Here is a 24,578-nt window from a genome sequence, read left to right on the forward strand (position 1 = left end):
TATTAATGCCCTTTTACACATTATGTACCTTACACATATGCCGCACATTATTAATGCCCTTATACACATAATGACACATATAGTGCCCCCTACACATTTGCTGCACATTATTAGTGATGCATACAGTAGTATCCTGTTACACATGCCGCACATTATTAATGCCCTTATACACATAGTGCCCCTTACACATATGTTGCACATTATTAATGCATTTTTACATGACACACATAATGCTCCTTACACATATTCCGAACACTACTGCACAACCAACCCACTCACATGCACACAGCACTCACACTGCCACTAACACTGTGACCTCTGCCTCTGCTTGGATACAGATGTGTCCTCATAAATCTTGCCTCAATGCTAACTTCGGGCACATTTTTTTAATGAAAATGCATCTTATTTGCATTGCTATGTGGCTAGGATGCACAAGCAGCTTCTGCTGATTAAAATGATATGCAGCATACCTATATACTGTGTGAGACTGTGGCTGTATCTGCATATGAAATGCTACACACAGAATATAGGCATGCTGCATATCATTTTAATCAGCAGAAGCTGCTGATGCCCCTAGGCATTTCAAATGCCCTAGGCAATTGCCTAGTTTGCCTATGGCTATGGCCGGCTCTGTACTGATGAGTAGGACACATTGGAAAGCTTCCTTTAGAGACCAGTAAAACCAGTAACCTTAGCTGTAAGTATTGTCTGCCAAAATTGAAATTATTTTATTTCAACAATATTTTTTAATCCCATACAGTATGTTAAAATGGGTCTACAACGATTGGCTGGCTGTCGGGATCCCGGTGCCCAGAATACCGGCGCCGGGATCCCGACCGCCGGAATGCCGGCAGTAGGGTGAGCGCAAAAGAGCCCCTTGCGGGCTCACTGCGCTTGCCACGCTGAGGGTACGCTACGGGCGCCACACTATTTATTTTTCCCTCCAGGTATGTCATGGACACCCCAAGAGGGAGAATAGTTGTCGGTATCCCTGCGGTTGGGATCCTGGCGCCGGTATGCTGAGCGTCAGGATCCCGACAGCCGGGATATCGAATGCTTCCCATTAAAATATATGTTGAGGCAAATGAGCAGCTTACTCCCCAAATTACGCCATGTTAGACATTAAGAACCAGTCTAAGAGGGGGGTGTTCTAAGCCTAGGAGAGAGACAAAGTATCAGCCAATCAGCTTGTCTGTGTTTGAAGTATAACAGGATCTGATCGACTGGTACTTTATCTCTCTCCAAAGCTTGATACATCTGCCCCTGTGTCTTAAATTGAAAAATACAATGAAACACAAAATGATCCTACATAATTAATATGACAAGAAAGATGAAGAATAAGTCATGCATAGAGTTATATAATTTTGACAAATATTCATGTATGTACAGTAAATGATCTAGTATTTTATTTGACATCTATTGCAGCTATTTTACTTAAGCACAAAGGTTAAGAAAACTGACATCATTGTTGTGAAATATGGTGGAATTTGTAATGTACCGCACTGCAAATGGAGACAAGTAGCACTGCAGTCTGCAGATAATGCCACATTAGAAAGGCACTACCGGTGGCAGTGTATCTGGCACTACCGGTGGCATTGTGTAACTGGCACTACCGGGGGCATTGTGTATCTGGCACTACCGGTGGCAGTGTATCTGGCACTAATGGGGGCATTGTGTAACTGGCACTGATGGGGTCATTGTGTATCTAGCACTGTTGGGGGCATTGTGTATCTGGCACTGCTGGGGCCATTGTGTATCTGGCACTACCGGGGGCAGGGGCGTCTTAACAGCAGTGCAGGCCCCTGGGCACAGCAATGCACTGGGCCCCCTACCCATCCTCCAGCGGTAGGGGTGGGGGGTGCTATCAGTGGCTGCTTTGATGTCCCGTGGGCGGTAGGGGGGGTTCTATGTTCCGCTCAGCATATACGACCTGGATCAGTAATTTCTACTAATTACTCCTTTACTGCACAGATGGGGCTAAACTGTAGAAGGGGGCATTGGGCTGAATGTTGAAGCCCAGGTACATGACTTCCAGGGTGGTAGGGGGTGTTTAATACGTAGGGGAGGGGTGGATAGTGGAGTGGGCTTAATATTTATCATGTTCTGGTGGGAGGGCAGCTTGCTTGACTGCAGATATCTCAAGTTCCTGAAAATATATTTCTTAGCTTGGAATGGGATAAAAACCTAGAGAGTCCCACCTTTCAAGAGGTTCTGGGGACTTGGTGATCAGAGTTCAGGAGCCAAAGCAATTCACCAACGAAAATCAAAAACTGCATATTAGGCGTGTGGAGCTGGAGCAGGGACCGGCTGCTTGAAGGCTGATATCTCTGGTTCTGGGCATAGTAGAGACAAGCTGCCAGTGTCCACCAAAAGGGGAGAGTCCCAGCTTTTGGATTATATCCTCAGAAAAACCCTAAGTCATACAGAACCCCAGATAGCTGGCTGGGAAGAGCAATTAACAGGCTTGGATGGGGACCACTGCTTTCAAGTCAGATGTTTCAGGTTCCCCAGGGCCGATTTTCAAAAATCTGGTACCCCTGGAAAGAGGGGACCCTCAGCTATCAGCCTAGGGCCCTTATACTCCTGGGGCCCTTGGGCAAGAGCCCATTGAGCCCATATGAAAAGACGGCCCTGACCGGGGGTATTGTGCAACTGGCACTGCTGGGGGCACTGTGTATCTGCCACTACCGGGGGCATGGTGTATCTGGCACTGCCGGGGGGCATTGTGTAACTGGCACTGCCGGGGGGCATTGTGTATCTGGCACTGCCGGGGAGCATTGTGTATCTGGCACTGCCGGGGGCATTGTGTATCTGGCATTGCTGGGGGCATTGTGTAACTGGCACTGCCGGGGGCACGGTGTATCTGGCACTGCTGGGGGCACTGTGTATCTGCCACTACCGGGGGCATGGTGTATCTGGCACTGCCGGGGGGCATTGTGTATCTGGCACTGCCGGGGGGCATTGTGTATCTGGCACTGCCGGGGGGCATTGTGTATCTGGCATTGCTGGGGGCATTGTGTAACTGGCACTGCCGGGGGCATGGTGTATCTGGCAATGCTGGGGGCACGGGGGCATGGTGTAACTGGCTCTGCCGGGGGCATGGTGTATGTATCTGGCACTGTTGGGGGCATTGCGTAACTGGCACTGTTGGGGGCATTGTGTATCTGGCACTGCTGGGGGCATTGTGTATCTGGCACTACGGGGGGCATTGTGTAAGTGGCACTGCTGGGGCATTATGTGTATACTGTATATGGCTGTACTCAGGGCATTATGTTTTTTTTTTTAAAGTTTATGTACCAATTGATGCCACGCCCCTTAGCTCCACCCACATCACTGCCCCGCCAACAGTTCCTGAACCTATTTTCCTACAAAAATAGCACTGAATATAAGAGTGAAGAAATGAATCTAATCTAACGTTATGTGAGTACATTGCTCAGGGCGTCTACAATGCGTCATGCAGCCTTGACACCATTAATAAATAATGTGTTCTTTCTCTTATAGCATTGGTGTGCTCCGATTTACCTACTGAAGTCAGGACTCTAGACGTGCAGAAGGTACCGTTATGTCATTGGTGTTCTAGCATAATTTGTACAGTGTGTGCTCGGAGCTTGCCGTTCCACCGCACTGTGGGTGGAGTTGCTTCCATTGGCGTAAGGCTGGCGCACCCATTAGTTCAGATGCTTCCACGCCATTTACGGGTGCAAAAATTGCGGGGCCATCTCAGTAAAATTGGTACTTATGCTGCCTAGCGGCTAATCATTTTCCATAGGTGTCACAACTTAAACATGCATATAATTGAATATTCTCTTATCTAAGTAATAAACACATGGAGACTAGGGGATAAATGTAATAGGGAGCGAGAAGCCGACGGTACCGGAGTTTCTGCATTTTTAAAGCGGCAATCATTTAGAAGACAAACCAGGTTGGAGTATAGGATGGTGATGCATGTCTCAAGCGATAGCTCTATCAGGGGTGTATTACTAAAGATGCACAAAGAGTTTTTTCTCTGTAGATTAGATCATACATGTGCATACCATGGAATAGTGTTCAGTGTTTGGGATTAGTGGAATACAGAGGGCACAGTTAGTATGGTCATACAATAACCGCAATAGTGAGATGTTGTCCCGGTTGACATCTGACAGGGGTGAGATGGGTTTTCTGTGGACTTCTGAGCAGTCATTAGAGAATGAACAGTGGGTGAACAACATGGGACAGTATTGACTACATCTGTGGACTCCTGGGGCCTTTTTACTGAGGACTTTTCCCAAAGCATTAGAAGTAGTAATTCTACCATAAACACATTGTCTGTATTACACTCATCTCCCACAATTATCTCTACTGATGTGAACATAATGATGTTCTGCTTGGCTACAGGTTGTCACACATACATCAAAACATGGCACGCATGGCCAAACAGTCTACCCGACCCTAGTCATCATGGGCACCGTTGACAGCTCCTTACTGCCTGTAATATGACAGTTATCAGCTGATTGACTGGTACTATATCTCCATCCACTTTATCTCTCTCCAAGGCTTAGTACATAGAACCCATATCCCTCTCCACTTTATCACTCTCCAAGCCTCATACAGGAGACTGACAAGACAGGCAGCTGAATGAGTACAGTATACTTCTAGTAATATTACAGATGTGTGCAGACTCCCGTGTTTTGGTTTTTGTTCTGGATTCATCTTTGTGTTTTGGATTTGCAAAAGAAGCCTCAAGTGTTTTGATTTGGATTCGGTTTGGTTTAAAATTCAAAAAATAAAATAAATCGATAATTACTGATTTAAAAAAAAAAATATATATATATATATATATATATAAACAGCAAAAATCATGTAATTTTTGCAATCCAAAACCCAATATTCAGATTTAGAATCCGAATTCCTCAGGCGGGATGAAATGCCGCCCGAGTTCAGCCGAAGTGCTGGATGTCGGCCGATTTTGGATGTTTTTTAAATAATAATAATAATAATAATAATAATAATAATTTTATTTATAGAGCACTCTTTCTCCAATAGGACTCAAGGCGCTCAACAGATACATAGCATAATATAGTACAGAAAATAATGAAGTACATTTTCATGAAATACAGAAGCATGTAGATACTAAAAGGGACATTATGGAAATGCTGAGTAAACAGGAAAGTCTTGAAGGATTCTATAGTTGGGGCCTCTCGCACTGTGCGGGGAAGTGAGTTCCATAGAGTCGGAGCCGCATGACTAAAAGCTCGACCCCCAGATGAAATACAGGAGATTCTAGGTACTGCTAAAAGTCCTTCCTCTACAGATCACAGTAATCAAGTGGGGCAGTATGGGGTCAGAAGCTGCTTCAGGTACCTTGGGCCCTGGTCATGTAATGCTTTGAAACTCAGTAAGCCAATCTTGAAGATGATTCGCCATCTTACAGGCAGCCAGTGAAGGGAGTAGAGTATGGGTGTTATGTGGCTAGAACGAGGCTGGTCGGTTAACAGCCTGGCAGCTATGATTTGCACCAGCTGTAAGCGGTGCAATTCATTTGTTGGGAGACCAAGGTAGAGGGCATTACAGTAGTATAATCGAGATGATACAAATGCATGGATGACCTTTGGCAGATCATCTGAGGGAATTAAGTGCTTGATTCTGGCTGTGTTCCTCAGGTGAAAGAATGAGGACTTGATTGTGGCTGATATCTGATGTTTAAGTGTCAAGCCACCATCCAGGACGACGCTAAGATTCCGCACACGATCAGTGGTCTGTAATTCTGAATCCCTGAGTGTAAGTCCAGTTGGTTGGCTATGCTGCAGTCTTGTCCTTTGATGTTGCGGTCCTATCATAAGGACCTCTGTTTATCCGAGTTCAGTCGCAGCCAACTGGCACTCACTTAAAGGGACAATCACTTACAACAGTGGTTCCTAACCTTGGTTCTCAAGTACCCCCAACAGTTCGTGTTTTCCAGGTCACCTATCAGGTGAACGGGTGTAGTCATTACTCACTGACACATTTTAAAAGACCCACAGGTGGAGCTCATTATTTCACTTGCAGTCCTGTGAGGAGACCTGGAAAACATGAACTGTTGGGGGTACTTGAGGACCGCGGTTGGAAACCACTGACTTACAAGGCTAAACCATGCCTTGTAAGTGATTGCCCCTTTAAAAAAAAACTGAGTTCGACCGGCATCCGCACGTTGGCTGAGATCCAGACAGGGTTTTGGTTTGGTTCGGATCCACAAAATCTAGGTGGATTCAGATTTCTAGAGATCTGAAACGCACATCACTAAGTAACACCAGTGCAAGCAAACCTCTCAGCTTGCACCAACATAGAAATTAGTTTTATTAAATCAGTTAAAATATTTTGAGTTTAACACAACCCCTTGGCTAGGAGTGCTGTGCTGTGTGTGAGGAGTTAGGTCTTTCAGACACGTGTAGCAGTATATATAGGGTGTACACTAGTGATGAGCGGATTCGGTTTTACTCGGTTTTACTCGGTTCTCAAAACCGAATCTTATTGGCTATCCAAAACACGTGACATCAGTGAGCCAATAAGATTCGGTTTTGAGAACCGAGTAAAACCGAGTAAAACCGAATCCGCTCATCACTAGTGTACACCTGTGTACCTGCAGTATTATCCTCACTGTGCAGTATCTGATGAACGGGTCACTGTGTATAGAGACCAAACCCCATACAGGTCTAGTCTACTTCTTACATGGACAGAATGATGACTGTGGATTTCTCTCACCACTCAGATCACCGGCACATGGAAGCTGGCGGCCATCGCATCCAATGTAGCACAAAGTGATGTGTTCCTACCTCCTGAAATACAATTTGTTGTGAACAACGAGGACGTAACAATCACAGATGGCAGCTGGTAATTATCTTTCTCTATGCATGCTGTGTACTTGTACTACACCCTATAACAAAAGCACCTGACACTTGCGCACTGGTAGAGGGAAGCAATGACTTACAGGTATAATGCGATTGTAATTGTATATACACCATCTTCTGATGAACAACAATAAAGTTATTCAAAAGCCGCCTGGGCTCCAAATATCGTGCAGCTTCGGTGGTCAGCTTTGAAATCAGAATCAGCTTTATTGGGCAGGTATACTTGCGTATACTAGGAATTTGTCTTCGGTTTGCTATACAACAGCCAAGTAGGTAACAGATAAGCAGGTGGGGGGGAAGCAAGTAAAGTCACACAGATAGGTATAACTGACTGCAGACACTGCGTGTTTCTCCTCTGAGCAATAAGCTGCCAGGTTCTGTAGCAGTTGCCAATTGGACATTGTATTCAGTTTCAGGGCAGAATCTATGGGAACTAGTCAGAATGGGACAGGGTGATTAGGTGGCCCAGAATGGGACAGGTCACAAAGTCATAGTGAAGGCAGACAGAGTAAACAAGCCAACCAGTCAGGACAAGGGTAAATGACGGGTTAGACAACTAGATTGTCATACTAATGAAAGTCAGGAACCCAGTGTAAGAAATCATATGGGTGACAGATGTAAAGCCATGGCCAAAAGTATTGAGAATGCCTCCATTTTTATGGTGGCAATTTGCATATACTCTTAAGCGATCAGATGCATCTCAATTAATTGCATAGTCCCTCTTTGCCATGACAATGAACTTACTCTCAAAAACATTTCCACTGCATTTGAGCCCTGCCACAAAAGGACAAAAAGGTTGACAAAGGTGATAGTGTTGACGAGGACAAGGCTGGATTGAGTTAGAATAACAGACTGGAAGCTTTAAAAGGAGGGTGGTGCTTGAAATCTTTGTTCTTCCTCTGTTAACCATAGTTACCTGCAAGGAAACATGTGCAGTCATCATTGCACATGTTGACTGCACAAAAAGGGCTTCACAGGCAAGGATATTGCTGCTAGTAAGACTGCACTTAAATCAACCATTTATCAGATCATCAAGAACTTCAAGGAGAAAGGTTTAATAATTGTGATGAAGGCTTCAGGGCGCCCAAGAACATCCAGCAAGTGCCAGGACTGTCTCTTAAAGTTGATTCCGCTGCTGGTTTGGGGCATCACCTGTGCAGAGCTTGCTCAGGAATGGCAGAAGGCAGGTTCTGAGTGCATCAGCACGCACAGTGAGGCGAAGACTTTTGGACGATGGCCTGGTGTCAAGAAGGGCAGCAAAGAAGCCACTTCTCTCCAGGAAAAACATCAGGGACAGACTGAAATTCTGCAAAAGGTACAGGTATTGGACTGCTGAGGACTGGGGTAAAGTAATTTTCTCTGATGAATCCCCTTTCAGATTGTTTGAGGCATCTGGAAAAACATTTGTCCGGAAAAGCAAAGGTGAGCGCTACCATCAGTCGTGTGTCATGCCAACAGTAAGGCATCCTGAGACCATTCATGCGTGGGGTTGCTCCTCAGCCAAGGGAGTGGGCTCACTCAATTTTGCCTAAGAACACAGCCATGAATAAAAGATGGTACCAAAACATCAAGAGCAACTTCTCCGAACCATCCAAGAACCTTATGGAGCACCTTGCCATAAGGCAAAAGTGATAGCTAAGTGGCTTGGGGAACAAAACATTTTAATTTTGTGTCCACGGCCAGGAAACTCCCCAGACCTTAATCCCATTGAGATCTTGAGGTCAACCCTCAAGAGGCGGTTGGACAAACGAAACCCCACAAATTCTGACAAATTCCAAGCATTGATTAGGCAAGAATGGGCGGCCATCAGTCAGTATGTGGCCCAGAAGTTGATTGACAGCATGCCAGGACAAATTGCAGAGGTCTTGAAAAAGAAGGGTCAACAATGCAAATATTGACTCTTGGCATAAACTTAATGTAATTGTCAACAAAAGCCTTTGACACTTATGAAATGCTTGTCATTTTACTTCAGTATACCATAGTAACATCTGACAAAAAGGTTTGTGTCATTCTCACAACTTTTGGCCATGGCTGTAGTAAAAATACATGTATTGTGGAGAATGGCCATTCAACCCAAACTGCTAGTGGAGATCGGGGTTTGCAGCCATAGGGGTATATTCAATAACTGTCGGAAGCTGCCGTCTTGTCGGAAAGACAGCAGCTTCCGACAGTTTTAGGTCGGAAGGGGTTCCGACCTATTCATTACGGCCCCATTTATTCCGACAAGTCAGGAAACCCGACTTGTCAGAATTCTGTTGGAATGCACGTTGATCGGCGGCTTCAGCCACCGATCAGCGTGCATTGTTGGAAGCGGGGCCAAACCTGACTGCTTTTAGACCCGTTTCCGACAATCTCAATCCGACTTTAAAAAAAGTCGGATTGAGATGAGTGAGCTGAGAGCAGAAGACGGTGAGCAGCGGGGAGAGCAGGGACCCAGCGGCAGCGTCCACCCGGCTCCAGCAAGCGAGGTCCCGCTGGCTGGAGCCGGGTGGATGCTGCCGTGAGCCTCCTGTTGTTACGCTGCCCCCGTCTCCTCCTCTCCTCTCCCGTCCGCTCCATCTCCTCCGCTGCTCTCCCCCCCGGCGCCGCAGACATCACCTCCTTCGCCCCAATGCCGCAGACATCACCTCCTCCCGGCACCGCAGACAGCTCCCTTCCCCCGGTGCCACAGACAGCTCCCTTCCCCCGGCGCCGCTGACAGCTCCCCCCGCTGCTGACAGCAGCAGGACAGGACACCGGGAGCGGCCCAATCCGTCAGTCGGATTTGGCCGCTCTTTTGAATAGGGGTTATCGGGTCCATTCCGACAACTGCATGTCAGAATGGACCCGACTCTTATTGAATATACCCCATAGCCTGTGCTTGGAACTATAGCAGCCACAATCCCCCTCAGGACATGTCTTCTGGTCCTCCAAGGCTCCCAGGATGTTGAAGACTGATTGCAGCTGTTAGATTCATTGATGTACAGGGTGCTTGGTGATATAAGGCACTGACAGAATAGTCTGATAGTGGCATATTGTCAGATTCAGGGAGTTCTCTATGCTTGGATTGGAGTTTGTGGTGGGATCTGGTCTGGTGGCTACGTGTAGGAAGCTGGGAGGTAACTAAGTTTCTGCACATAGGGACCATGGAGTTAGGTACATGAGTGTGACAGTAGATACTGGAATTGGCTGATAATAGTAAAATTCATTAGCGGGCCTAGGGAACCGTGCTGGAACCAGTAGTGCGGAAAATGGAGGGTGTGGGTTAAAAGCAGGGATGCAAGTATGGCTGTACTGCGTACCTGTAAGAAATTCCCAGCCGGTACGTAGTACCGTTGGGCCACCACCTTGCATACACCGAGTCGGAGAGCGCAGCATGCGCCTCTCCTCTCATGCCCCCTTCAGTCAGTAGACCGGCGGTTTCTCCCCCCTTTGAGTCCGGCGGCTGCGGCGGCGTGTACTCAAACGCCAGTTCGTGAGCCAGTCAGAGCTCGCAGACCAGCAGCCGATCAGGAGCCACCGCTGCCGGACCGCGAGCTCTGATTGAGGAGACCTGACTGAGGGCAAGAGAGGCGCAGACAGTGGCGGCCCCAGGCAGCAGCAGCAACAATGGTGCTTCTCCCAAGTACAACAGGTTTAGCAGTTTGGGGAAAGGCCCTGACATTCCAGGCACCAGAGATCACATTTTTGACTCCACAAGAACTTGGTTGATGTCTACTTACAGTATGTTGTCATAATTAATCTAAGATTGTGCTATTTTGGTCTAATTTGTGAAATATATAATTATGATGATATCATTACAGGAGCAGTACACTGGGGAAAGTAGGAGATAGACGACTGCACTTTGCAAAAGGTGGGATCCGCTTCAAAGACCACTCTCTATCTGTACCTATGATCTACCTCCCTTTCATGCATATTTCTGTATCTTTACAGCTGGTGAAAGTGTGATGGAAATGAGATTTCATGAACCTCTGGGAGACTCCCTACTTTCCTGGGTTGGCAACACGACCGAGCACAAGGTCTTCCTTGTCCTGTTTTGTGAGTGTCCCTGCTTTACTAATGATTAGACACAAAGGGATTGGGGGGATTCCAACCGCCAGCATTTAGCCACCTGTGAGGATTCCGGATCGGGATCCCGACAGGCAGTACTGTATATCAACAACATACCACCTGAGGGGCTGGATAGTTGGTACAGACTGAAGTTTTGCCTAGGTTGTCAAGAAACCTTGCACACACTTAGTCATGGGTAAATTGTCATTCTTCAAATCTACAATTAGCTTTAGGTTATTCAGAGAATGTCCCTGACTTTCCGTATTTACCGAGCAGCATTGGAAGCTGCTAACTTATCTACTATCTATAAAACAATAAATACTCAGAGAAGCGCTACCAATGAACAGTCTGATAAATTTATTTATTAAAAATAATTAATATAGTTTCAATAAAATAATCCGCTTATCCTGGAATGTTCAACATACAATACACACCAAACATTCAATGATTCTAAATAATCACCTTTAAAAAGAACATAACCTCTTAATTCCCAATAAATGCTGCAGCAATTAAAATGTACTAGTACTTATAGGGTTAAGCTCCATGCATGGGCTAATTAATTCACATGGGTTCCTTAGATGCTGTTTAGAAAGTCCATCCACAGTGAAGTATTTATATGGTATTAATCAGCTTGTATATTGCAGTCTTATCCAGATCACGTAGACTTTCTATGGGTAGCTTAATTTGTGCAAATTTCCATATATGTGCAGTGATAATTTATAGAGATGAGCGGGTTCGGTTTCTCTGAATCCGAACCCGCCAGAACTTCATGTTTTTTTTCACGGGTCCGAGCGACTCGGATCTTCCCGCCTTGCTCGGTTAACCCGAGCGCGCCCGAACGTCATCATGACGCTGTCGGATTCTCGCGAGGCTCGGATTCTATCGCGAGACTCGGATTCTATATAAGGAGCCGCGCGTCGCCGCCATTTTCACACGTGCATTGAGATTGATAGGGAGAGGACGTGGCTGGCGTCCTCTCCGTTTAGAATAGATTAGAGAGACACTTGATTTACTAATTTTGGGGAGCATTAGGAGTACTCAGTACAGTGCAGAGTTTTGCTGATAGTGACCACCAGTTTTATTTATAATCCGTTCTCTGCCTGAAAAAAGCGATACACAGCACACAGTGACTCAGTCACATACCATATCTGTGTGCACTGCTCAGGCTCAGGCCAGTGTGCTGCATCATCTATTATCTATATATAATATTATATATATCTGTCTGACTGCTCAGCTCACACAGCTTATAATTGTGGGGGAGACTGGGGAGCACTACTGCAGTGCCAGTTATAGGTTATAGCAGGAGCCAGGAGTACATAATATATTATATAGTGAGTGACCACCAGACACACAGTGCAGTTTATTTAATATATCCGTTCTCTGCCTGAAAAAAGCGATACACACAGTGACTCAGTCAGTCACATACCATATCTGTGTGCACTGCTCAGGCTCAGGCCAGTGTGCTGCATCATCTATATATATTATATATCTGTCTGACTGCTCAGCTCACACAGCTTATAATTGTGGGGGAGACTGGGGAGCACTACTGCAGTGCCAGTTATAGGTTATAGCAGGAGCCAGGAGTACATAATATTATATTAAAATTAAACAGTGCACACTTTTGCTGCAGGAGTGCCACTGCCAGTGTGACTAGTGACCAGTGACCTGACCACCAGTATATATAATATTTAGAGATGAGCGGGTTCGGTTTCTCTGAATCCGAACCCGCCAGAACTTCATGTTTTTTTTCACGGGTCCGAGCGACTCGGATCTTCCCGCCTTGCTCGGTTAACCCGAGCGCGCCCGAACGTCATCATGACGCTGTCGGATTCTCGCGAGGCTCGGATTCTATCGCGAGACTCGGATTCTATATAAGGAGCCGCGCGTCGCCGCCATTTTCACACGTGCATTGAGATTGATAGGGAGAGTACGTGGCTGGCGTCCTCTCCGTTTAGAATAGATTAGAGAGACACTTGATTTACTAATTTTGGGGAGCATTAGGAGTACTCAGTACAGTGCAGAGTTTTGCTGATAGTGACCACCAGTTTTATTTATAATCCGTTCTCTGCCTGAAAAAAGCGATACACAGCACACAGTGACTCAGTCACATACCATATCTGTGTGCACTGCTCAGGCTCAGGCCAGTGTGCTGCATCATCTATTATCTATATATAATATTATATATATCTGTCTGACTGCTCAGCTCACACAGCTTATAATTGTGGGGGAGACTGGGGAGCACTACTGCAGTGCCAGTTATAGGTTATAGCAGGAGCCAGGAGTACATAATATATTATATAGTGAGTGACCACCAGACACACAGTGCAGTTTATTTAATATATCCGTTCTCTGCCTGAAAAAAGCGATACACACAGTGACTCAGTCAGTCACATACCATATCTGTGTGCACTGCTCAGGCTCAGGCCAGTGTGCTGCATCATCTATATATATTATATATCTGTCTGACTGCTCAGCTCACACAGCTTATAATTGTGGGGGAGACTGGGGAGCACTACTGCAGTGCCAGTTATAGGTTATAGCAGGAGCCAGGAGTACATAATATTATATTAAAATTAAACAGTGCACACTTTTGCTGCAGGAGTGCCACTGCCAGTGTGACTAGTGACCAGTGACCTGACCACCAGTATATATAATATTAGTAGTATACTATCTCTTTATCAACCAGTCTATATTAGCAGCAGACACAGTACAGTGCGGTAGTTCACGGCTGTGGCTACCTCTGTGTCGGCACTCGGCAGCCCGTCCATAATTGTATATACCACCTAACCGTGGTTTTTTTTTCTTTCTTTATACATACATACTAGTTACGAGTATACTATCTCTTTATCAACCAGTCTATATATTAGCAGCAGACACAGTACAGTGCGGTAGTTCACGGCTGTGGCTACCTCTGTGTCGGCACTCGGCAGCCCGTCCATAATTGTATATACCACCTAACCGTGGTTTTTTTTTCTTTCTTTATACATACATACTAGTTACGAGTATACTATCTCTTTATCAACCAGTCTATATATTAGCAGCAGACACAGTACAGTGCGGTAGTTCACGGCTGTGGCTACCTCTGTGTCGGCACTCGGCAGCCCGTCCATAATTGTATATACCACCTAACCGTGGTTTTTTTTTCTTTCTTTATACATACATACTAGTTACGAGTATACTATCTCTTTATCAACCAGTCTATATATTAGCAGCAGACACAGTACAGTGCGGTAGTTCACGGCTGTGGCTACCTCTGTGTCGGCACTCGGCAGCCCGTCCATAATTGTATACTAGTATCCAATCCATCCATCTCCATTGTTTACCTGAGGTGCCTTTTAGTTGTGCCTATTAAAATATGGAGAACAAAAATGTTGAGGTTCCAAAATTAGGGAAAGATCAAGATCCACTTCCACCTCGTGCTGAAGCTGCTGCCACTAGTCATGGCCGAGACGATGAAATGCCAGCAACGTCGTCTGCCAAGGCCGATGCCCAATGTCATAGTACAGAGCATGTCAAATCCAAAACACCAAATATCAGTAAAAAAAGGACTCCAAAACCTAAAATAAAATTGTCGGAGGAGAAGCGTAAACTTGCCAATATGCCATTTACCACACGGAGTGGCAAGGAACGGCGGAGGCCCTGGCCTATGTTCATGGCTAGTGGTTCAGCTTCACATGAGGATGGAAGCACTCAGCCTCTCGCTAGAAAAATGAAAAGACTCAAGCTGGCAAAAGCAGCACAGCAAAGAACTGTGCATTCTTCGAAATCCCAAATCCACAAGGAGAGTCCAATTGTGTCGGTTGCGATGCCTGACCTTCCCAACACTGGACGTGAAGAGCATGCGCCTTCCACCATTTGCACGCCCCCTGCAAGTGCTGGAAGGAGCACCCGCAGTCCAGTTCCTGATAGTCAGATTGAAGATGTCAGTGTTGAAGTACACCAGGATGAGGAGGATATGGGTGTTGCTGGCGCTGGGGAGGAAATTGACCAGGAGGATTCTGATGGTGAGGTGGTTTGTTTAAGTCAGGCACCCGGGGAGACACCTGTTGTCCGTGGGAGGAATATGGCCGTTGACATGCCAGGTGAAAATACCAAAAAAATCAGCTCTTCGGTGTGGAGGTATTTCACCAGAAATGCGGACAACAGGTGTCAAGCCGTGTGTTCCCTTTGTCAAGCTGTAATAAGTAGGGGTAAGGACGTTAACCACCTCGGAACATCCTCCCTTATACGTCACCTGCAGCGCATTCATAATAAGTCAAGTGACAAGTTCAAAAACTTTGGGTGACAGCGGAAGCAGTCCACTGACCAGTAAATCCCTTCCTCTTGTAACCAAGCTCACGCAAACCACCCCACCAACTCCCTCAGTGTCAATTTCCTTCTTCCCCAGGAATGCCAATAGTCCTGCAGGCCATGTCACTGGCAATTCTGACGAGTCCTCTCCTGCCTGGGATTCCTCCGATGCATCCTTGCGTGTAACGCCTACTGCTGCTGGCGCTGCTGTTGTTGCCGCTGGGAGTCGATGGTCATCCCAGAGGGGAAGTCGTAAGCCCACTTGTACTACTTCCAGTAAGCAATTGACTGTTCAACAGTCCTTTGCGAGGAAGATGAAATATCACAGCAGTCATCCTACTGCAAAGCGGATAACTGAGGCCTTGGCATCCTGGGTGGTGAGAAACGTGGTTCCGGTATCCATCATTACTGCAGAGCCAACTAGAGACTTGTTGGAGGTACTGTGTCCCCGGTACCAAATACCATCTAGGTTCCATTTCTCTAGGCAGGCGATACCGAAAATGTACACAGACCTCAGAAAAAGAGTCACCAGTGTCCTAAAAAATGCAGCTGTACCCAATGTCCACTTAACCACGGACATGTGGACAAGTGGAGCAGGGCAGGGTCAGGACTATATGACTGTGACAGCCCACTGGGTAGATGTATGGACTCCCGCCGCAAGAACAGCAGCGGCGGCACCAGTAGCAGCATCTCGCAAACGCCAACTCTTTCCTAGGCAGGCTACGCTTTGTATCACCGCTTTCCAGAATACGCACACAGCTGAAAACCTCTTACGGCAACTGAGGAAGATCATCGCGGAATGGCTTACCCCAATTGGACTCTCCTGTGGATTTGTGGCATCGGACAACGCCAGCAATATTGTGTGTGCATTAAATATGGGCAAATTCCAGCACGTCCCATGTTTTGCACATACCTTGAATTTGGTGGTGCAGAATTTTTTAAAAAACGACAGGGGCGTGCAAGAGATGCTGTCGGTGGCCAGAAAAATTGCGGGACACTTTCGGCGTACAGGCACCACGTACAGAAAACTGGAGCACCACCAAAAACTACTGAACCTGCCCTGCCATCATCTGAAGCAAGAAGTGGTAACGAGGTGGAATTCAACCCTCTATATGCTTCAGAGGTTGGAGGAGCAGCAAAAGGCCATTCAAGCCTATACAATTGAGCACGATATAGTAGGTGGAATGCACCTGTCTCAAGTGCAGTGGAGAATGATTTCAACGTTGTGCAAGGTTCTGATGCCCTTTGAACTTGCCACACGTGAAGTCAGTTCAGACACTGCCAGCCTGAGTCAGGTCATTCCCCTCATCAGGCTTTTGCAGAAGAAGCTGGAGGCATTGAAGAAGGAGCTAAAAGGGAGCGATTCCGCTAGGCATGTGGGACTTGTGGATGCAGCCCTTAATTCGCTTAACAAGGATTCACGGGTGGTCAATCTGTTGAAATCAGAGCACTACATTTTGGCCACCGTGCTCGATCCTAGATTTAAAGCCTACCTTGGATCTCTCTTTCCGGCAGACACAGGTCTGCTGGGGTTGAAAGACCTGCTGGTGACAAAATTGTCAAGTCAAGCGGAACGCGACCTGTCAACATCTCCTCCTTCACATTCTCCCGCAACTGGGGGTGCGAGGAAAAGGCTCAGAATTCCGAGCCCACCCGAGGGCGGTGATGCAGGGCAGTCTGGAGCGACTGCTGATGCTGACATCTGGTCCGGACTGAAGGACCTGACAACGATTACGGACATGTCGTCTACTGTCACTGCATATGATTCTCTCAACATTGATAGAATGGTGGAGGATTATATGAGTGACCGCATCCAAGTAGGCACGTCACACAGTCCGTACTTATACTGGCAGGAAAAAGAGGCAATTTGGAGGCCCTTGCACAAACTGGCCTTATTCTACGTAAGTTGCCCTCCCACAAGTGTGTACTCCGAAAGAGTGTTTAGTGCCGCCGCTCACCTTGTCAGCAATCGGCGTACGAGGTTACATCCAGAAAATGTGGAGAAGATGATGTTCATTAAAATGAATTATAATCAATTCCTCCGCGGAGACATTGACCAGCAGCAATTGCCTCCACAAAGTACACAGGGAGCTGAGATGGTGGATTCCAGTGGGGACGAATTGATAATCTGTGAGGAGGGGGATGTACACGGTGATATATCGGAGGGTGAAGATGAGGTGGACATCTTGCCTCTGTAGAGCCAGTTTGTGCAAGGAGAGATTAATTGCTTCTTTTTTGGGGGGGGGTCCAAACCAACCCGTCATATCAGTCACAGTCGTGTGGCAGACCCTGTCACTGAAATGATGGGTTGGTTAAAGTGTGCATGTCCTGTTTTGTTTATACAACATAAGGGTGGGTGGGAGGGCCCAAGGACAATTCCATCTTGCACCTCTTTTTTCTTTTCTTTTTCTTTGCATCATGTGCTGATTGGGGAGGGTTTTTTGGAAGGGACATCCTGCGTGACACTGCAGTGCCACTCCTAGATGGGCCCGGTGTTTGTGTTGGCCACTAGGGTCGCTAATCTTACTCACACAGTCAGCTACCTCATTGCGCCTCTTTTTTTCTTTGCGTCATGTGCTGTTTGGGGAGGGTTTTTTGGAAGGGCCATCCTGCGTGACACTGCAGTGCCACTCCTAGATGGGCCCGGTGTTTGTGTCGGCCACTAGGGTCGCTAATCTTACTCACACAGCTACCTCATTGCGCCTCTTTTTTTCTTTGCGTCATGTGCTGTTTGGGGAGGGTTTTTTGGAAGGGACATCCTGCGTGACACTGCAGTGCCACTCCTAGATGGGCCCGGTGTTTGTGTCGGCCACTAGGGTCGCTTATCTTACTCACACAGCGACCTCGGTGCAAATTTTAGGACTAAAAATAATATTGTGAGGTGTGAGGTATTCAGAATAGACTGAAAATTAGTGTAAATTATGGTTTTTGAGGTTAATAATACTTTGGGATCAAAATGACCCCCAAATTCTATGATTTAAGCTGTTTTTTAGTGTTTTTGGAAAAAAACACCCGAATCCAAAACACACCCGAATCCGACAAAAAAAATTCGGTGAGGTTTTGCCAAAACGCGTTCGAACCCAAAACACGGCCGCGGAACCGAACCCAAAACCAAAACACAAAACCCGAAAAATTTCAGGCGCTCATCTCTAATAATATTAGTAGTATACTATCTCTTTATCAACCAGTCTATATATTAGCAGCAGACACAGTACAGTGCGGTAGTTCACGGCTGTGGCTACCTCTGTGTCGGCACTCGGCAGCCCGTCCATAATTGTATATACCACCTAACCGTGGTTTTTTTTTCTTTCTTTATACATACATACTAGTTACGAGTATACTATCTCTTTATCAACCAGTCTATATTAGCAGCAGACACAGTACAGTGCGGTAGTTCACGGCTGTGGCTACCTCTGTGTCGGCACTCGGCAGCCCGTCCATAATTGTATATACCACCTAACCGTGGTTTTTTTTTCTTTCTTTATACATACATACTAGTTACGAGTATACTATCTCTTTATCAACCAGTCTATATATTAGCAGCAGACACAGTACAGTGCGGTAGTTCACGGCTGTGGCTACCTCTGTGTCGGCACTCGGCAGCCCGTCCATAATTGTATATACCACCTAACCGTGGTTTTTTTTTCTTTCTTTATACATACATACTAGTTAGTTACGAGTATACTATCTCTTTATCAACCAGTCTATATTAGCAGCAGACACAGTACAGTGCGGTAGTTCACGGCTGTGGCTACCTCTGTGTCGGCACTCGGCAGCCCGTCCATAATTGTATATACCACCTAACCGTGGTTTTTTTTTCTTTCTTTATACATACATACTAGTTACGAGTATACTATCTCTTTATCAACCAGTCTATATATTAGCAGCAGACACAGTACAGTGCGGTAGTTCACGGCTGTGGCTACCTCTGTGTCGGCACTCGGCAGCCCGTCCATAATTGTATATACCACCTAACCGTGGTTTTTTTTTCTTTCTTTATACATACATACTAGTTACGAGTATACTATCTCTTTATCAACCAGTCTATATTAGCAGCAGACACAGTACAGTGCGGTAGTTCACGGCTGTGGCTACCTCTGTGTCGGCACTCGGCAGCCCGTCCATAATTGTATATACCACCTAACCGTGTTTTTTTTTTCTTTCTTTATACATACATACTAGTTACGAGTATACTATCTCTTTATCAACCAGTCTATATATTAGCAGCAGACACAGTACAGTGCGGTAGTTCACGGCTGTGGCTACCTCTGTGTCGGCACTCGGCAGCCCGTCCATAATTGTATATACCACCTAACCGTGGTTTTTTTTTCTTTCTTTATACATACATACTAGTTACGAGTATACTATCTCTTTATCAACCAGTCTATATTAGCAGCAGACACAGTACAGTGCGGTAGTTCACGGCTGTGGCTACCTCTGTGTCGGCACTCGGCAGCCCGTCCATAATTGTATATACCACCTAACCGTGGTTTTTTTTTCTTTCTTTATACATACATACTAGTTACGAGTATACTATCTCTTTATCAACCAGTCTATATTAGCAGCAGACACAGTACAGTGCGGTAGTTCACGGCTGTGGCTACCTCTGTGTCGGCACTCGGCAGCCCGTCCATAATTGTATATACCACCTAACCGTGGTTTTTTTTTCTTTCTTTATACATACATACTAGTTACGAGTATACTATCTCTTTATCAACCAGTCTATATATTAGCAGCAGACACAGTACAGTGCGGTAGTTCACGGCTGTGGCTACCTCTGTGTCGGCACTCGGCAGCCCGTCCATAATTGTATACTAGTATCCAATCCATCCATCTCCATTGTTTACCTGAGGTGCCTTTTAGTTGTGCCTATTAAAATATGGAGAACAAAAATGTTGAGGTTCCAAAATTAGGGAAAGATCAAGATCCACTTCCACCTCGTGCTGAAGCTGCTGCCACTAGTCATGGCCGAGACGATGAAATGCCAGCAACGTCGTCTGCCAAGGCCGATGCCCAATGTCATAGTACAGAGCATGTCAAATCCAAAACACCAAATATCAGTAAAAAAAGGACTCCAAAACCTAAAATAAAATTGTCGGAGGAGAAGCGTAAACTTGCCAATATGCCATTTACCACACGGAGTGGCAAGGAACGGCTGAGGCCCTGGCCTATGTTCATGGCTAGTGGTTCAGCTTCACATGAGGATGGAAGCACTCAGCCTCTCGCTAGAAAAATGAAAAGACTCAAGCTGGCAAAAGCAGCACAGCAAAGAACTGTGCATTCTTCGAAATCCCAAATCCACAAGGAGAGTCCAATTGTGTCGGTTGCGATGCCTGACCTTCCCAACACTGGACGTGAAGAGCATGCGCCTTCCACCATTTGCACGCCCCCTGCAAGTGCTGGAAGGAGCACCCGCAGTCCAGTTCCTGATAGTCAGATTGAAGATGTCAGTGTTGAAGTACACCAGGATGAGGATATGGGTGTTGCTGGCACTGGGGAGGAAATTGACCAGGAGGATTCTGATGGTGAGGTGGTTTGTTTAAGTCAGGCACCCGGGGAGACACCTGTTGTCCGTGGGAGGAATATGGCCGTTGACATGCCAGGTGAAAATACCAAAAAAATCAGCTCTTCGGTGTGGAGGTATTTCACCAGAAATGCGGACAACAGGTGTCAAGCCGTGTGTTCCCTTTGTCAAGCTGTAATAAGTAGGGGTAAGGACGTTAACCACCTCGGAACATCCTCCCTTATACGTCACCTGCAGCGCATTCATAATAAGTCAGTGACAAGTTCAAAAACTTTGGGTGACAGCGGAAGCAGTCCACTGACCAGTAAATCCCTTCCTCTTGTAACCAAGCTCACGCAAACCACGCCACCAACTCCCTCAGTGTCAATTTCCTCCTTCCCCAGGAATGCCAATAGTCCTGCAGGCCATGTCACTGGCAATTCTGACGAGTCCTCTCCTGCCTGGGATTCCTCCGATGCATCCTTGCGTGTAACGCCTACTGCTGCTGGCGCTGCTGTTGTTGCCGCTGGGAGTCGATGGTCATCCCAGAGGGGAAGTCGTAAGCCCACTTGTACTACTTCCAGTAAGCAATTGACTGTTCAACAGTCCTTTGCGAGGAAGATGAAATATCACAGCAGTCATCCTACTGCAAAGCGGATAACTGAGGCCTTGGCATCCTGGGTGGTGAGAAACGTGGTTCCGGTATCCATCATTACTGCAGAGCCAACTAGAGACTTGTTGGAGGTACTGTGTCCCCGGTACCAAATACCATCTAGGTTCCATTTCTCTAGGCAGGCGATACCGAAAATGTACACAGACCTCAGAAAAAGAGTCACCAGTGTCCTAAAAAATGCAGCTGTACCCAATGTCCACTTAACCACGGACATGTGGACAAGTGGAGCAGGGCAGGGTCAGGACTATATGACTGTGACAGCCCACTGGGTAGATGTATGGACTCCCGCCGCAAGAACAGCAGCGGCGGCACCAGTAGCAGCATCTCGCAAACGCCAACTCTTTCATAGGCAGGCTACGCTTTGTATCACCGGTTTCCAGAATACGCACACAGCTGAAAACCTCTTACGGCAACTGAGGAAGATCATCGCGGAATGGCTTACCCCAATTGGACTCTCCTGTGGATTTGTGGCATCGGACAACGCCAGCAATATTGTGTGTGCATTAAATATGGGCAAATTCCAGCACGTCCCATGTTTTGCACATACCTTGAATTTGGTGGTGCAGAATTTTTTAAAAAACGACAGGGGCGTGCAAGAGATGCTGTCGGTGGCCAGAAGAATTGCGGGACACTTTCGGCGTACAGGCACCACGTACAGAAGACTGGAGCACCACCAAAAACTACTGAACCTGCCCTGCCGTCATCTGAAGCAAGAAGTGGTAACGAGGTGGAATTCAACCCTCTATATGCTTCAGAGGTTGGAGGAGCAGCAAAAGGCCATTCAAGCCTATACAATTGAGCACGATATAGTAGGTGGAATGCACCTGTCTCAGGCGCAGTGGAGAATGATTTCAACGTTGTGCAAGGTTCTGATGCCCTTTGAACTTGCCACACGTGAAGTCAGTTCAGACACTGCCAGCCTGAGTCAGGTCATTCCCCTCATCAGGCTTTTGCAGAAGAAGCTGGAGGCATTGAAGAAGGAGCTAAAAGGGAGCGATTCCGCTAGGCATGTGGGACTTGTGGATGCAGCCCTTAATTCGCTTAACAAGGATTCACGGGTGGTCAATCTGTTGAAATCAGAGCACTACATTTTGGCCACCGTGCTCGATCCTAGATTTAAAGCCTACCTTGGATCTCTCTTTCCGGCAGACACAGGTCTGCTGGGGTTGAAAGACCTGCTGGTGACAAAATTGTCAAGTCAAGCGGAACGCGACCTGTCAACATCTCCTCCTTCACATTCTCCCGCAACTGGGGGTGCGAGGAAAAGGCTCAGAATTCCGAGCCCACCCGCTGGCGGTGATGCAGGGCAGTCTGGAGCGACTGCTGATGCTGACATCTGGTCCGGACTGAAGGACCTGACAACGATTACGGACATGTCGTCTACTGTCACTGCATATGATTCTCTCAACATTGATAGAATGGTGGAGGATTATATGAGTGACCGCATCCAAGTAGGCATGTCACACAGTCCGTACTTATACTGGCAGGAAAAAGAGGCAATTTGGAGGCCCTTGCACAAACTGGCTTTATTCTACCTAAGTTGCCCTCCCACAAGTGTGTACTCCGAAAGAGTGTTTAGTGCCGCCGCTCACCTTGTCAGCAATCGGCGTACGAGGTTACATCCAGAAAATGTGGAGAAGATGATGTTCATTAAAATGAATTATAATCAATTCCTCCGCGGAGACATTGACCAGCAGCAATTGCCTCCACAAAGTACACAGGGAGCTGAGATGGTGGATTCCAGTGGGGACGAATTGATAATCTGTGAGGAGGGGGATGTACACGGTGATATATCGGAGGGTGAAGATGAGGTGGACATCTTGCCTCTGTAGAGCCAGTTTGTGCAAGGAGAGATTAATTGCTTCTTTTTTGGGGGGGGTCCAAACCAACCCGTCATATCAGTCACAGTCGTGTGGCAGACCCTGTCACTGAAATGATGGGTTGGTTAAAGTGTGCATGTCCTGTTTTGTTTATACAACATAAGGGTGGGTGGGAGGGCCCAAGGACAATTCCATCTTGCACCTCTTTTTTCTTTTCTTTTTCTTTGCATCATGTGCTGATTGGGGAGGGTTTTTTGGAAGGGACATCCTGCGTGACACTGCAGTGCCACTCCTAGATGGGCCCGGTGTTTGTGTCGGCCACTAGGGTCGCTAATCTTACTCACACAGTCAGCTACCTCATTGCGCCTCTTTTTTTCTTTGCGTCATGTGCTGTTTGGGGAGGGTTTTTTGGAAGGGACATCCTGCGTGACACTGCAGTGCCACTCCTAGATGGGCCCGGTGTTTGTGTCGGCCACTAGGGTCGCTAATCTTACTCACACAGCTACCTCATTGCGCCTCTTTTTTTCTTTGCGTCATGTGCTGTTTGGGGAGGGTCTTTTGGAAGGGACATCCTGCGTGACACTGCAGTGCCACTCCTAGATGGGCCCGGTGTTTGTGTCGGCCACTAGGGTCGCTAATCTTACTCACACAGCTACCTCATTGCGCCTCTTTTTTTCTTTGCGTCATGTGCTGTTTGGGGAGGGTTTTTTGGAAGGGCCATCCTGCGTGACACTGCAGTGCCACTCCTAGATGGGCCCGGTGTTTGTGTCGGCCACTAGGGTCGCTAATCTTACTCACACAGCTACCTCATTGCGCCTCTTTTTTTCTTTGCGTCATGTGCTGTTTGGGGAGGGTTTTTTGGAAGGGACATCCTGCGTGACACTGCAGTGCCACTCCTAGATGGGCCCGGTGTTTGTGTCGGCCACTAGGGTCGCTTATCTTACTCACACAGCGACCTCGGTGCAAATTTTAGGACTAAAAATAATATTGTGAGGTGTGAGGTATTCAGAATAGACTGAAAATGAGTGTAAATTATGGTTTTTGAGGTTAATAATACTTTGGGATCAAAATGACCCCCAAATTCTATGATTTAAGCTGTTTTTTAGTGTTTTTTGAAAAAAACACCCGAATCCAAAACACACCCGAATCCGACAAAAAAAATTCGGTGAGGTTTTGCCAAAACGCGTTCGAACCCAAAACACGGCCGCGGAACCGAACCCAAAACCAAAACACAAAACCCGAAAAATTTCAGGCGCTCATCTCTAATAATTTAGCCAAATCACTGATTGTGCAGTCTCATATAATGAAGCTTACCCACTTTTAAATGATGGAAATTTCCCTTTAGTGTCTTTTCCTGTAGTGGGCGCCGGCTGCCCACACCGCTAAATAGCGGCACAGCA

The 24,578-nt window shown here is 46.7% G+C and overlaps 1 protein-coding gene across 1 annotated transcript in view; it reads left to right on the forward strand.

Moving 5' to 3' along the window:
• The window catches only part of LOC134949489 (uncharacterized), a 228,581-nt gene that overhangs the window by 184,697 nt on the left and 19,306 nt on the right, over positions 1 to 24,578 (forward strand). The window contains exons 17-20 of the mRNA XM_063938086.1: positions 3,502 to 3,554; positions 6,725 to 6,846; positions 10,646 to 10,695; positions 10,776 to 10,880. Of these exons, the coding sequence (XP_063794156.1) occupies positions 3,502 to 3,554; positions 6,725 to 6,846; positions 10,646 to 10,695; positions 10,776 to 10,880 (330 nt within the window). The remainder of the gene's footprint in view (positions 1 to 3,501; positions 3,555 to 6,724; positions 6,847 to 10,645; positions 10,696 to 10,775; positions 10,881 to 24,578) is intronic.

Source organism: Pseudophryne corroboree, chromosome 8 (genome assembly GCF_028390025.1).
Source record: "Pseudophryne corroboree isolate aPseCor3 chromosome 8, aPseCor3.hap2, whole genome shotgun sequence".
Lineage (NCBI taxonomy): Eukaryota > Metazoa > Chordata > Amphibia > Anura > Myobatrachidae > Pseudophryne > Pseudophryne corroboree.